This window comes from Pan troglodytes, chromosome 15 (assembly GCF_028858775.2).
Source record: "Pan troglodytes isolate AG18354 chromosome 15, NHGRI_mPanTro3-v2.0_pri, whole genome shotgun sequence".
NCBI lineage: Eukaryota > Metazoa > Chordata > Mammalia > Primates > Hominidae > Pan > Pan troglodytes.
The window spans coordinates 57,354,796-57,371,055 of record NC_072413.2 but is presented as its reverse complement, the minus strand read 5'-3'; the positions used below and the strand labels follow the sequence as shown (position 1 = coordinate 57,371,055).

Sequence of the window (16,260 nt, the reverse complement as noted above, 5' to 3'; positions counted from 1 at the left end):
GTCAGCTCCACAGAACGTTGTTACTATGAAGCCATGCAGTGAGTTGATAAAAAACAAGATGGTCAGCTATTACAAGAACATCATGAGTTCATTCCAAAGATGATAAGAATTAGTGTTTGGACTGCTTGGGTATTTTATCAGTCACTGGGGCAGTTTGTTTCCAACGTGAACTTAAATTGAGCTAAGGGTGGCTAGGCAGCAAATGTGATGTAGGACAAAGGGAAAGCTTCAACTTTCAGAGGATACTGATAAACAAATTTCTTGATCTGTATGGGTGCCATTTCCCATACTGACCCATATCAAATTAATTTTTAATAAGAAAAACATGCCTCAAAACAAAAAGGCTTTGATTCTAGAGACTAGAGATTATTTTCTCTACTCTAGTTGAATAATTTCACCAGTAGCCCTACCATACATGAGTTATAACAAGAAATTGTATAACTCATACATAAACCAAGTATAGAAAGAGGTGGCATATGATAACCTGAACATACTGAATGCTGCCATAATAGAAAACTATATTCTTCTAGGTCCAGTAAGTACAAGTTTAAAAACAGGTATATATTTCTGATTCAGTGAACAATTTGCAAAATTGAAATTCAATGGTGGAAACTGCAAAGCAGTTTGATGACACTGTTTTAATAATTCATAGAAAGCATATATGTACACCCAATGAATTCATCTCTTTATTGCATATTGCTATTTTTAAAAAAATGTACAGTCTCATAACACATACATTTTTTTTCCTCAGTACTATCTAACAACAGTCTTGCACCTAAAGACTAAGTGGTTCCAACTACTAAGCTAATAAGATACAAGACATATAATTAAGTTTACAAATTATGCATTTTCTTTTTGGCATTAATTTAAAAAAACAAAAAAGTTTAAAATACACACCCAAGAGAGAAAAGTGGCTACTTACACCAGCACCAATCTAAAAAGTAGGGTTTTTGTTTTGTTTTTTTTTTTTTTCTTTTCAACAATGGCACATGGAATTACCTGCACACAGTTTTCAGGGAAAGAAACCAAAAATGGAAATGGCAAAGGAGGCCCACCAGGATGGCCATATCAAAGGAGGATGATTAAAAGGGGCAAGAGGGACAGCTACACAAACTTGCTCCTTTATGTGACTTTCCCTCCACCTGTCTATTCCTTAAACTGTAAGACAAAGCCATTTTCAAAATACAGTTCCCAAACTGAGCCAGACCAAATTTATCCTGCTACAAATAGAAAAGAATATACATAGAGGCACTTTAGTTAAGGAACAGACAAAACCATCATTATATTCCAATCTTCCTCATCTCCAAGCCTTTTTGAGCCAAGTCTCTATCTGCACCTTTAACATGGTGTTATTGCAGACCTGGGTTAACTCGGGATTGGGGGAGTGCAACCTCTGCTTTGTATTTATGACTGTTTTATTTGCTAGTCATTTATTTCCATATAGTGTGTAGAAAGTCACTAAATTTGCAATGAGGAAAAGATGTAAAACCACAGCTCTTGACAACTCTTAGAGCACTATTTCACAGCTTTCACATAGCACAGATACCTCGCCATCTGTGCTAAGCATTATAGTTTATACAAATTATTTTTAAATAGTATGATTCCTGTACAGTGCACACATTGGTATTCTATTCATCCCTTAATATCCCCATTAGAATATAAGCTCTTTGGGGGCAGGGACTCTGTCTTGCTTACCATTGTAGCCCTACTATGCCTGGTACATAGTAGGAACTTAATAAATATTTGTTAATTGACTGAAAAACTCAATTTAGTGAGTAAATAATGTTCTAGTGCAACAGGACAAACTACTCTCTCCACAGGAAACCCAACCACAACAGGATCGATAGAAAGAAAAGAGAAAACGTTAGCCCCCAACTACAAATAAATAAAGCAAAGCCAAAAAAAAAAAAAAGTAAAAAAGTAACAGTCCTCTTTATATATCACATAATTTAAGGATATTAAGAGTTGGTAGGTTAATGGTAAGCATCTATATTTTATTTTCTAATGTTCATTGTTTTTATTCATGTCTCCCTGAGAGCTTTATTATTTTTTTGGACTGAAATTTTACAGGTAGCTTTACTGACACACAATTTTAAAATGACAACATATAAACAGCAATCACTTCAAATATACTTAGAGATAAATAGATCTGGGCATCTCTGCTGATGTTGACATTTTGTGCATTCTTTATGTATCCTTTAGTCCAGACCTATATTTACAGAAAATGCAGCTTGTCCTACAAAACAGAAAATAGAAACTATAACAAAAAGGCACCCCATTAATTTTTTTTTTTTTTTTTTTTTTTTTTAGTAATCTTTATCCCTTCAGAGAATTCTTCCTTTAAGTCTTGGGTGAGATATTTTATTATTTTTAAGGTTTATATATCTATATTGTTAGAACAAGCATACTCTGGCAATGTTGTTCTTTAAAAAAAGCATGGATTGCATTTATATAGTGTTTTTTTCCAAAAATCTGAAGAAATTATCAAGAGCACTTGGCAGAGATAACTTGATGAAATCAGGGGAAAAAATTGATGTCCAACTTTTAAATATACAAAAAATTGATTGACATTCTACATAATTCAAATTGTGTGCAAGATGTTCTCAATAAACATTTACAGACTGTATCCCCACACCAATGTCAGAAATTCGAAGCTGGTCCTATTACTGATGTGATACATCAACATCACAATGTCAGCTATCAAAAACCATTTTAAATCTATGTTTTTCCAACTCCAGTTCCATCAATGAAAATAATTTTAAAGGATATCAAGCTTGGAAACCATAAAATATTTTGCAAGCTTTTTTGTTTGTTTGTTTGTTTCTTCTGTTTTGCCTTTGAATCTAGGGAATGTCTCTGTCATCTCTTTCAGGAGATAGTATTGTGCTTCTGAACAGTCATGGCGTTCGGGGAAAGAAAATGAGCCACACTCAATGTGAATGCATACACGAAAGGTTTTGGAGCACATACGTTAACATAAATCTTCTTAACCATACATATAGGTCTCCAGACAACACTCAGACATCTATATACATTTTTTAATATATACACACATACATTTACATACACACATTCACGCATTCACTCACAGATGAAGGAAAAAATTGCCACTGTTTGGATTGCAAGGCAGTGTAATGAAACGTTCTAGTCACTTTAGAGGGCTGCTAATGAGCTTTCTAAAAAAAAGTATTCATGGAAAATTAGAAATTAAGTTTTGTGATTGGTCTCTCTCTGCTGCTGTCAGTCATCTGGTTGGTAATACGTTTGCGATTCCGTTTCAATTTAGAAAGGTCTTTGTCAAACACTTCTCCTGAGCGTAAAGCTGAAACAAGGTCATCAAACTCTCCGCTCTCTTCACTATTCTCTTTAGCTTTTCTCATTTTACGTTCCCTTTCACGTTGTTCTTTGAGCTGCAAATAGAAAGAAAGAACCTCTTTGAGACATGTCAAAATGTTGCATTTTGTTTGCAGTAGAGGTCAATTCCTTGAAATATGGTAATGCTCCAGACACCAAGCTATGCTCATCCTATAACCCCCTTTGGATATCACAAGAAAGGGGGAATTGGAACAGGGGCTCTCCATTGCAGGAGCAATGGACAACAAAAAACAACCACTCCCTTGCGGTTAGACCCTCACCACCTAGATTCTAGGTAAACTGCATGATATTCTAGTTAAAATAAGAGCAATTGAGGCAATTTGTGTTTCTGCTAATGAAAATTTAAAAAAAGGTATCACTATTGCATAGACCCCAAATAACTAAAGCAAATGGTCATCAGGCCATTTCCCTTATATCAAAGGCTTAGCTTGTGTCTACTGTGGAAGCCTGAAACCTGATACACAACAGTTACTGTTATTAAAAGCCAACTGATACATTACACATTGTAGACAATTTGGATAATTCAGATAAAAGGAAGGTGGGGGAAACATCTTTAATTCTACTACTGTGAACTTTTTAAAGGTTTATCACACCACTATTATTTTCTATATGTATTAACACACCTTAAAAAACAAAACAGAAAAAGATTTCATGTAGAAATCACTTTGTAAACTTTTCTGTATCATTATTCTTTGAATACATGTCTTTCAAGGACTGCATAAATATTCCATTATATGGCTGTTATATCATTTAGAACTCATCCCCTTTTGGTAAACATTTAGGTTGTCTTTAGCTTGGCGCTATTATAAAGAATGCTGCCCTTTTTTGTGTAAATTTATGATTATTTCTTTAAAATAATTGCTAAGAAATGGAATTCCAGAGCAAAGGATGTGGATAGATTTTTTTTTTTAAGGCTTTGAATATACACTGTTAAATAGCCCAAGAGAAACAACACCAATGTAAAGTCCCACAGCATTCTAGAGAGTACATTGAAGCCTTCCTTCCTGCCAGGTCAGAGTGCTCTCTAAATACCTTTGACTGGGCTGCAGCCATAGAACTTCTAGGAGGTGGAATTGGTCAATTAATCATCCTCTCACCTGAGCTTCCATGCGAGCTCGACGTTCTTCTTCCTCCTTTTTCTTTCTCATATTTTCGTTTTCTTGTTTGGCTTCTGACACAGCTTGAAGAAATTGATCAAAAATGCCAAAGAACTCATCTGGTTGTATTTTGCCAGCCTCTTCCCCAAAGTGCTTCACTGCTTTAGTAAACTAGGAAAAAGATGGTTTTAAGAAGTCAATGTTTCATGAGAATTCCACAATCAAATATAAATAACTTGAGAAAGACCAAAGCCCAGATTGAGTCAAACGTAAGTTTTGTTTGCTCATTTATTTTTCTTTCTTTCTTTCTTTTGGAGACGGAGTTTTGCCATCACCCAGGCTGGAGTGCAGTGGCATGATCCCAGCTCGCTGCAACCTCTGTCTCTCGGGTTCAAGCGATTCTCCAGCCTCAACCTCCCAAGTAGCTGGGATTACAGGCACATACCACCATGCCTGGCTAATTTTTGTATTTTTAGTAGAGTCAGGATTTTACCATGTTGGCCGGGCTGGTCTCAACTTCTGACCTCAGGTGATCTGCCCACCTTGGCCTCCCAAAGTGCTGGGATTACATGTTTCAGCCACCACACCCGGCAGTTTTTTTTTTGTTGTTTTGTTTTTTGTTTTAAGAGATGGGGTCTTACATGTTGCCCAGGCTGGAATGCATATGTTATTAGTTTTGTTTTGTTTTTTTTTAATAGATGGGGTCTTACATGTTACCCAGGTTGGAGTTTAGTGGCTATTCAGAGGTATGATCACAGCAAACTACAGCCAAAAACTCCTGGGCAATCCTTCCTCTTAAGCCTCACGAGTAGCTGGGACTATAGGCATGTGCCGCTGCACCCGGCTGAGTCAAATATAACTGATGGATTTTAGTGAGCCTATATTTATCTTCAGCTGCTGAACATGTCTATTAATCATTTCTAAAGTAAAAACTGTAATACTCCTCAGCTTTTGAAACCATTTATTCCTGTCTACCTCATTTGAGCTTAACATGTATGATGACCTCCTATGACTTTTTATTAACTAAACAGTAGTAAAAACAAAATATTGTAGGGTATAGCACCCTAGACATAAAACTAATAGCAAACTCAGCAGGGGGAGGGAAACTTGTACTTTTAACTTTTCTTTGAAGTAGTTTAATATCATTTACTGGTGCCATATGGTCAATATAGAAAGCAAATGGGAGCCAGTGCCTCTTAGCTGCTTTTCCCAATCACAAATAATGCTGCTATTGTTAAGATATTTTCAGGGCCTCAGTGAGAAAACAGCAACTGAGTATGGAATCTTTAATGCAACCCAAAGTGTATGACTGAGAATACAATTTTATTCCAAATTCTTTGCTTTAGAACCCCTTTCAATGCCAATCTTTAAAAAAAAATTTTTTTAAAAAAGATATGGGGTATTGCAATGTTACATTGCCCAGGCTGGACTCAAACACCTAGGCACAAGTGATCCTGCCACAGCCTCCTGAGTAGCTGGGACTATAGGTACATGCCACCATGCCCCAGTGTCAATCTTTTTAAATGGCCAAAATGCAAAATACCAAGAAATTTTTAAAGTTAAATAAAAATATATGTATACAGTAACAATAGTATATCCAGTCTCTTTTTAGTTCTTCCAGGGGTTATCTCCATAACTCAAGATAGTATGTTTTCAATAGTCTTAGCATTATTATAACTACCCAAATAATATTCAATGTCAAATTGTTTGTTAAAATTATACTTCCTTCTGTAAGGATCTAATGTTATTACTCCTAAGCTACTAAGGATAGTGTTCCTAGCTTCAAAGTCAAATACATTTTTCCCTACGCCCAATCAACTACTTAACATTTTCCAGATTTTAAGTTTTCTTCATATTTAGACCATGCTGTGTTTATGCAGTGCCCCCAAACAGCTTATAATTGGTTTTATTTTTATTGCTTTACTTGCCTTTGTTATATTTGTTAGATTCTTCTGATATCTCAGTAATACCATCTACCTTAAATATTTTCAACATTTATTTTCAAATAAAACAAGTATTGGCTTATATTTATATATATTTTACAGTTACTATTTCATATCTTTAAACTTATAACAAAAGTGTCCTTTTTACCATTTCTGTCTTCACTGAGGAGTTGTTTTCAATGTTTTACTTATTTGGAAATACTCTATTAGAAAAGAGTTCTTTGGGCAAAAACATAACATTCTTCAGACGCCATATATAGTGCTCTAGCTTGCTCCATGGTTTTATATGCTAACTTATAAAAGTTCTGGTATGAACAAAATAGCAATAGCCAGTCTACAACTGGATTTCTAAAACATTCAAGTTCACATACTTCAAGCCATCCTGAGTGATCTTTTTATCAAGGAATTCTAGTGATCATGACGTCATGTATATCAAAATCTTAGAAATCTAAAGAAAACCAGGCCCAGATTAAAGTTCCACCCCCTACACACACACACCCCAGTCAGCGTGCAAGGGGAAAATTTACCAGGTCTTTATGTTCTGCTAGAAGATCTTCAACATCAGAGAAGCGCGATGCTGGCTACTGTGATGAACAAGCTGACAACAGCCAGTTCACACACAAAAATGTTTGAGCCCCTTGATGAAGTAGGTGCTATATTGCTCAGGTGGGATATGAGAACAGGGGGAGTCTCTTCCTTTATGAAGCACAAACTCTAAAGTGGTGAGGCATACATAAAACATGGATGGGGGCTTTCACAGTGGAGGTCTGAATGGTGGTTGCTGACATGAGTTGACTGATTTCCACTGTGGGATATCAGAGGTTGGACCTCTGACAGCAGCCATTTGAACATATATTGCCATTTATTTTATAAGGTTAGAAAGAAGGTTTAATGCTGAGATTAGCTAATGCATGTGAACAGCCTACTTTTGAACTTTAACTGGTATGTGTGTACATTTACATAAACAATCATCCATATCTGCAACCAAACAGGTGACCAGAGAAAAATAACATCCATTTACACAAGTTTCGAAACAAAAGACTCAGAGTGTTGTGGCAACTGAGAGATGGGTAGAGCAAAAGAACCAATGGGGTGGGGAAGAGTGTTAATATCACTTATAAAGAATGAGAAGAGGATAGAAAATGAGAGACTGTGTACCTGTCTTGTATATGAATGTGAATGCATTTTGGAAGAGGAAACAACCTGAGATAGAGACGAGTGAGGTGAAGCTGAGGGAGCTAAGAGGTGGTGGTTATTAACCAACAAAAATTTCTCTTCCAAGGGAACACAAAATGTGAAATAGCAGAAATCATAAAAATAAATGTCTTACTAAAATCATAAAAATAAATGTCTTACTAAAAAAAAAAAAAAACCTCTTGTAATGAGACTGTGAATTAAAATGCATCTCTTTTAGCAAGTTCTGCTGGAGATTTATACAGGTAGTATCCTGTCCTCCAAGGCTGTATCTCAGATGAGCATATTACAACATAGAGGTAATTTAGGCACACGGCTTTAGTAACACCTGATTGCACATTTGATTCTGCCCCTGGGATTCTGCCCCTGGTTTGGTTTTCATCATCTACTCTTTTCTGGTTCCCAGAGATAAGTACTTCAAGCCAGTTTCAACCAAGAGAAAACTGTCAAAGTATTTGCTGGTCTTATATCATTCAGAGCCTTCAAGGTCTTGCTAACCTAAAGGCAACATAGGCCAGTCAGACAAAAAGGGTGTGTTCAGATTAATCACAGTCTTGGAAATGAAAATATACCTATGTCATGCAAAACAATGGAATCTGGAAAGTAATTATCTACTACTTTATTTCCTGCACCACAAAGTTTGGATCTCACTCCTGCTATTTCCCGTATAGAATAATAACTGAAAGTACCACACTGAAGCCCAGCCCGGTCAAACAACACTCAGTGCACAAGGGGGAAACTTACCAGGTCTTTAGCTTCTGCTAGAAGGTCTTCAACATCAGAGAAGCTGAAGCTGGCTACTGTGATGAACTGGCTGACAACAGACACAAACTTATCTCCGGGCTGTGGGGGCTGAGACTTCTGATATTCCAGCTCCTTAAACACAGGAAATGAATAATGTCAATGCAGGCTTCAAATACAGACATGAGACACACCTTGTCTCATATTTCACATGCCTTAAATTTAATAAATCAGAATGGCAAACACATCAAAACTTGTTCTAAAACATTTTGTTATACTCTAGTGCCCCTGCCCTTCCTCCCACCATGCCAAAGCCATGCCCATGTGCACATGCATATTTGCAAATAGCAGTTTACCAACAATCTAAGTACTTGATCTATGTGATTTCTCTTTCAGGCTTTAGAAAGCAAGCAGATTTGCATTTGGATAAAATTAATAGAAGTTAAACAAATAATGGGGGCAAACTGAATTTTAAGGGTTTGTGAGTGAAAACAAGAGACTCTGCTTGTCAATATTCCATGCTTAGAATTCTGGTGCCTTGATTTTTTTCTTTCCCTCTCAGCCAAGTCTATTTACTTCTTAAACTGTGGGATATGGGTAGTAGAATTTTGGCTGTAGCATTTGGCACCATAATGTACCATTTTTCTCTTCTCCATACCATATTGGTTTTTGTGAACAGGCCTGTAGGGGAATTAGTCTCTTGTTAATTATCCATATTTCCATTATCACAGCAATGAACGCAGATGATTCAAATCTAATGTTAATAGTTAATTTAATCATTGCCAGATGCACATTCTTATTTAAAGCTCACAACATCCCTATGAGTGAGGGATCACTATTCCCATTATACAAACAACATATAAATTAAGGTTTGGAGGGATATATTACTTGCCCTGAAGTAGTGCTGACCAGTGACAGAGCCAGAATTTGAACTCAGGCCTGCCTGACTCCAGAGTCTTGGTAATAACTATGTTGTATACCAATTGACTTAAACTGGATTCTCCCTTATTTTCTTGCATTGGCGGAGATCTTCACAAGCAGGAGCGTAGTCGTCACAGTTTATCGGTTCTGACTCAGCTCTACCACTGATTTGGTTCTTAACCATGGCATGTTGCTCTGGGCCTCAGTTTATTGATTTTTTTTTTTTTTTTTGTAAGAGGGCAACATCCACATCATCACTACGCTCAAATGAAATAACGGAAGTGAAAACTCATCAATTATGGAGCTGGCACTGATTGGAAGAAATTGCCATGATTCCAGTACTTTAGCTTGGAAAGTGAGTGTATCTGTGTTCAGTGTGGGGACGGGAAAGGCATATGAAAGTGTTTCATTAATGTATAATTTCATAAATATTCATCTTTGATACCTTCAAACAATATAATTAATTTGTGTAAAGCACAATTAGAACACATATATATTTGGCCAGGCGAAGCTCTGCCCCCACTATTTTCTTACAATACTACGTCACCTCCAAGGGTAGGGGAGGCTTCTATAGCCCCTCTCCTATAAAAAGTGTGATGCAGTGTATATGACCCAAGGGATAGAGTGATTTCAGCAAAACTATCTTTTAATAAAGCAACAACACCAAATTTCCCCGGAAGCCCCCACCCCAGGCCTTGCTCTGACCTGGCTCAGAAGCAGGGGTCAGAGCCAGGCTTTAGGGCCATCATAATGACCATGGACCCTCTGGGACTGGGAGAAAAAGTTCAATCAGTAGATTTTTTTTTTTTTAATACTGCCCCCTACTCCCTACATTAAAAAAAAAAAAAAAGGGAAAAAACCTCACATGCTCCTTAATTTATTGAAAAAAAAAATTAGACATTGTGACTTTAATTTTTATTAGAGGTATGTCTTTAATTAATTCAACTACTTTCTATGGCAGTTTTGTGATTCAAAAAAGAAAAGAAGGGAGAGTCCTCACAGCATTACTGATAAATGATCTGAAGGATACTTATGAGAGGCACCTTTCCAAGCTGCCTGCAAATCCGTCTACTTCACCCAGAGCAGGCCCAAGCTATGGCTGCTTTGAGCACAGTCACCAGGGACGCTACTCTGCCAGCCTGTTCTCATCCCTGCCCCCTCTCTCGCTGGCAGCTGCATCTGCAGAGTACCCGCAGGGCACTGTGCCAACAGGCACGTTTCATCCTACCAGGTCCAGTCTGCCAGCCTGACTGGTTTTCCTTCCTCAGAGGCCTGGGCCCAGGTTGTCTTGTATGCCTGGGATAACCTCCCTCTATGCACCTAAGTTTACCCTACCCTCTTAAGCCATAGCTCAAACAAACAACTTCTTTTCCAAAAGAGAAGCTTCCTCCAATAGGGGCCAATTGTTCCTCATGCCTCCAAAGCACCCTCAACCCGCTGCTTCCTTAAGGCACCTCTGTAATCACTCTGCTTATCTGGATGCGGCCAGGCTGAGGGAAGTGGCTGCACCGATTATTGCAACACCTGGAGGACAAGGATTCTGAGTCATCGTGACCCTCAGCTAGAGCATGTACTACACTGTCTGCTTAGTAAATACTCCCCAAAGGACCAAGTCAAAAACAACAGAGAAGTTCTACTGCTCTACCGAAAGTGAACACCATATATTAGCAGCACTTGGGAACTGAGAGCGTCCCTGAAGATCATCTAGCCCAGCCCACTCATCCTGATGAATCCTGCCTTACAGATAAATTGGTGGCACACTAGGTCCAGTTTCCAGTTCCTGCTGCAGTGACTCATCCACGACCCCTGCTGCCTGCAATCAAGTTGCCAGGCTGAACATAACCTGCCTTTGCTTCTTGTGGTGGTGGTTCTTATTTTTTAATCAATAAATGTTTATCCCAGGCATACCACATGCCAACACAACCCATCTGCTGAAAACCACCAGCACTAGAGATAGTGAAGAGACCAGGAATTAGAACAACAACAAAAAAATACTCACTGTCTCTACTGCTTTCAAGCCACTTCTCAAGGTACTTATTTCTTTGTCCAGCTCAGTCATGCTGTTGTAAATAGCAATGTTTTAGCAATCAACATGTGACTTACACATATTAAATATAAGATGGGTTTAAATATTTCACGCTTGGAAGTCCATACTAGTTTAATTTAAATGTTTAAAATTCCCTTCCATGCTCAGATCTCAAAGAAAGACAACAGTATTTTAAACTCATGAAATGTAGGTATAAAATTATGTTTGTTTTCTGTAGCCAGCAGGTATATTTTACAGGTTAAAAATATAATAGAAATATCTTCCATCTGTACAAAAATATTTTATGTTTCAAACTCAAAAAAATCTCACTTCAGCAAATTACTTCATGTAGAAATAAATCTCTTGCCATACTTGGCTCCCTTTGAAAACAGAAAGAAAACAAGTTCATCTGCAATCATGTTCACATTGTACTCTGTATAATCAGTGTTCTGCTTTTCACTAAGGCCCCAATAATATGAATATTACAAGGTAATGGCTTAAGTTGCAATCAAAAATGATTTTTCTTAAAGTTGTATTAACTAGTTTTTATTTTCATCTTTTTTTTAATAGAGAAAGGTTCTTGGGCTTCTCCCATACACAACACTTTCTATTTCATCACTTTTAAACATTAGAGATTGAAACTTAATTCTCCCAGATAATTTACAACATATAAAGAAACTCACCAATACTTCATTTAATTTCATGCCTTATTTAGTATATTTCCACCAGATTCCATGAACAGAGGGAAAAAATGAGCCTGCTCATTATACTTTTCAAATTCACTGCAAAAAGATGCAGTTTATGTTTTAAAAAAAGAGCCAAAAGAGGGAGGGAAAAACAGCAAGGAAAATTGCCTGCTTCTCAGTCTCTGAAACGTGGTGTGAAGTTTGTGGTAAAAGTTTGGCAACTTTCCATTTTATTTTTAGTTTCTTCATTTGCATAAAGACTGCTTCCCATTAAAGAGCCGCCTTGGTTTCTGGGAGTATGTGTGCATATGTGAAAATTATTGCAATGTTCTGACACTTAGGTCTTCTATTTGCTTAGCCATGCATCTTTATTTAACTAAGGTGCTCTTATCTGTATTTAAAACACCTGCCCTTTAAAAGTATGAAAGTTAAAAATTGCATGCAGTATTCCAAAGAAGCTAGAACAAACATATATTCAAAACCTTGTAATACATTTGAGTGACTTGGATGAGATTCAAACTTTATTTCATACAATGATCAGGGGAAAAGAAATAGAAGGACTGACTTCATGCAGTGCAAACTACCTCCAATGGCTAACACACAATCCAAGTGATTTAAGAAACTAACACTCACTGTAAGTACTTACTTTACTTTCGCAGCTTGAGGAATATCTCGCAATTCTTCATTTAGATTGAGAACACTGGGGTACTTATTTTCCACAATAGTGATGAGATAGTGCAAAAGGGTAATGTTTCTACAATTGAAGAAGGGAAGACTATTAAACATTCAAATTATCTTCATTTAAACTACATAAATATATGAATAGTTAATATCTGCATATGATTTATATGCTCAAATGGTAGAACCCACAATAATGCTATATTACCTGCATTAACTTCAAAATTTGGAGGATCATGTAAGGCAGGGATTCTCAAGAGACAGGAAAAATGGGAGAGCCTCCATGGGGATTGCATAGATATATGTCAAAAAGCACACAATTTCTAAAAAGAGGATAAGAATTACATTTGTGGCCCATAATGAGCATCTTTCAAAATCTGGGTAATGTGATGGGTGATCTAAGTGAATCTGAACCACTGCCAGTGGAGACAAGCTCAAGTTTACCTTCCCAGTGGATCCACCCTAAAATGGGGTGTGCCCTGCAGGTTTATAACTAGTAGGCTTGGGTGGAGTGGAGTGGAGTGGGGTGGAGAGTGAGGGATGTTTATTCCACCGAAAAGGGCAGCTATTCTTAGGTCTAAAGTACAGAGCAGCAACTCACTGATGACAATTATTGATACTTTTTTTTTTTTTTTTTTTTTTGAGATGGAGTCTGTTGCCCAGGCTGGAGTGCAGTGGTGCAATCTCAGCTCACTGCAACCTCTGCCTCCTGGGTTCAAGTGATTATCCTGCCTCAGCCTCCCGAGTAGCTGGGATTACAGGCGCCAGCCACCATGCCCGGCTAATTTTCATGTTTTCAGTAGAGACAGGGTTTCACCATGTTGGTCAGGTTGGTCTCCAACTCCTGACCTCAGGTGATCCACCCGCCTCGGCCTCCCAAAGTGCTGGGATTATAGGTGTGAGCCACCGTGTCTGGCCTATTGATAGTTTTTAATAAGGTTTCACCCAAAGGGTGGTCAGAAAGTTAGAAAGCCCCCTTTCTCTGGGCTGAACCTGGAAGTGGGCCATAACTGCCACCATGTGATATCCTAGCAGCCCTGAATCCACTTCCTAATTTAGCAACACTTTAGCTCCTAACTGCATAACTCTTAGTAGTTAAAACAGTTGGTTGTGCCAGCTCCCTCTCTGGTGGTGACAGGGCTGAACTCTGACTGACCTGGATGGAAAAGGCCAGCACGTAGGATAACAGCATCTATTAGGCAACACTGTGTTGGTCTGATCCCATTGTCACTGACTGCTACACATTACAATCACCTGGACTCCAGATGCCTGGGCTAACCCCAGAGATTCATTTAATTGGAATGAGGTGGAGTCAGGCATGGGCATTCTTTAAAACTCCCTGTTGATTTTATCAAGCAACCAGGATCAAGAACTACTTATCTGTTGAAGTTAGAATTAGGAGCGTAAAAATACATTCCTTTAAAAAACATTTCCATAATTTAGGCAGTTTGCTAATTCACAATGCTAAACCCCAGTACTCCAACTCACCTCTAACCAAAATGAATCAGAGTTTTCAAACAATTTTCTTTACCCTTGCATTTCATAGAAACAATGCAATCCTTAAATCCTTATTTTTCTCACAGTCTCTCAATAGTTAGTTAGAAAACAATTGCCCACCAAAGCAAAACAGTGGCCAACAATTTTGGCCACTTATTTTTCATATGTTCAGCTGCATCCTTCCATTTCATTTTTTTTTTTCTCTTTTGAGATGGAGTCTCGCTCTGTCACCCAGGCTGGAGTACAGTGGTGCGATCTTGCCTCACTGCAACCTCTGCCTTCTGGGTTCAAGCGATTCTCCTGCTCCAGCCTCCTGAGTAGCTGGGACTACAAGCGCATGACACCACGCCCGGATAACTTTTTCTATTTGTAGTAGAGACGAGGTTTCACCACGTTAGCCAGGATGGTCTCCATCTCCTGACCTCATGATCCTCCGGCCTCGGCCTCCCAAAGTGCTGGGATTACAGGTGTGAGCCACTGCACCCAGCCTCCATTTCAATTTTGCTCTTCACAGAACCTACCTGTCATCTGCCCATGTGATTCTTACCTACGGGGTACAAGGAGTGAGCAAAATGCCAGCCACCATCACAAGAAAGAGTGAGGCTATTTTTTTCATTTTTTAAAAAGAAATGCTTTGCTATTGAGAGACTTCTTACCTAAGGGGTACAAGGAGTGAGCAAAATGCCAGCCGCCATCACAAGGAAGAGTGAGCCTATTTTTTTCACTTTTTAAAAGAAATGCTTTGCTATTGACTGACAGACATTTCAATTAATTGCATTAACCATACACATCTTTCTTGCTATAGAAAGGTTTAAAACCACGCCTGAGCTTCATTTGTTTGCGATCCAAATAATACCTCATTTGACTAAATGCAAATTCTTAAAAGAAGGAACAGCAACAGCCACACATTTGATTCTTCCCTGCTCATTACCAGTAACTGAGCCTTCAATGCTGAGTGAATGCACCCTTCCTGCTGACTGTCCCACCACCTACACTATCTGATTAGATTCAACTGAACAACGTTCATGGGTGACTGCTTACAGGCAAAGCACTTTGCTAGGCATGCAGGTGTATAAGGTGTGGGCGCTGCATTTGGGGACCAAATATTAAAGGCAGAAAAAAAAAAAGGAAACAGATCAGAAATAGTTGCAGATTGTTCTTTTGAAAAGGCTTGTACTTTATATAAATTCTGTAGTAACCTCAGTAAATAAGCAGATAATCACATAAGTGCCAGGTTATTGGTAAGTATTGAGGATGGGTGATTGCTTTTGTGTGTGTACAGTTGAAGAGAATGCCCTTCCTTAAAAAGGCTCTTTAGACACAAATAAGATCTTCCATTCCCTACTTCAACCTCCAAATAAGATCCTTCTGCTGCTAATAGAGCTGTGGATGGACCAACAACACAGGTGTCAAATACCTGTAAGGCCGAATACCTTGCTTGTTGTAACCATAGGCAAGCTGAATGAGCCACCTGACCCTGAGTCAGCTTCTTACCTGACAACAGGTGACAACAGTATTTGGCTTGTGTACTTCACAGGCTAGTGGGACAATCAAATGTGAAAGTGCTCTGAAAAGGATCAAGTGTTTACATTAAAAATAAGGTGGCAGGGCTATAACAACAGCTGCTCTTCATTAATCTATCTCTACACGATGCAAAAACAACAAATTAACACATTGCTTATTTCTTCTTGGATGGATTTAAGGTTGCCAGAATACTATGCTTCACGAACCCTATAGAAAATATAGGGTAAAAGCCCCTATTAGTTAGAAATAATTAGGGTGAACAGCCCATATTTCTAAAAAGAATTTGGGTATGAAGAAGCTTACCTTAGAAACAATTGTGCAAGTTCCTTTGAAGTCAGTGTGAACCTCAGAGAAACAGAGCTCTCAAGGAAACTCAAGTTAATATGCCTAATGACCCTACCCTGTTAATGACACAAGAACGTTTTCACATCTTGGTGTCTTTAATGAGAATCTGTTCACCTAAAATGCAGCATTGAACACTTTCTAGGAAGCATTTTAATGAGACCTGCAATGAGCAACTAAGTATCAATAGCCAAAATGCATTTATACATAAGTTTTTAATATAGTTGCTACCTCCA

General features: G+C 38.1%; 1 protein-coding gene across 6 annotated transcripts in view; it reads right to left on the bottom strand.

Annotated features, from left to right (window-relative positions):
- Positions 1-664: 664 nt before the first annotated feature.
- Positions 665-16,260, bottom strand: part of DAAM1 (dishevelled associated activator of morphogenesis 1) — a 183,196-nt gene continuing 167,600 nt past the window's right edge. For 4 of the 6 annotated variants that reach the window (XM_016926912.4, XM_016926914.4, XM_016926913.4 and 1 more), the window contains 5 exons: positions 12,630-12,737; positions 11,271-11,331; positions 8,354-8,485; positions 4,473-4,643; positions 665-3,410 (listed from right to left, as the gene is read on the bottom strand). In XM_016926912.4, the coding sequence (XP_016782401.1) occupies positions 3,201-3,410; positions 4,473-4,643; positions 8,354-8,485; positions 11,271-11,331; positions 12,630-12,737 (682 nt within the window). In that variant the 3' untranslated portion in view covers positions 665-3,200. The remainder of the gene's footprint in view (positions 3,411-4,472; positions 4,644-8,353; positions 8,486-11,270; positions 11,332-12,629; positions 12,738-16,260) is intronic. The other 2 variants (XR_010151138.1, XR_010151139.1) reach the window with 1 other exon arrangement.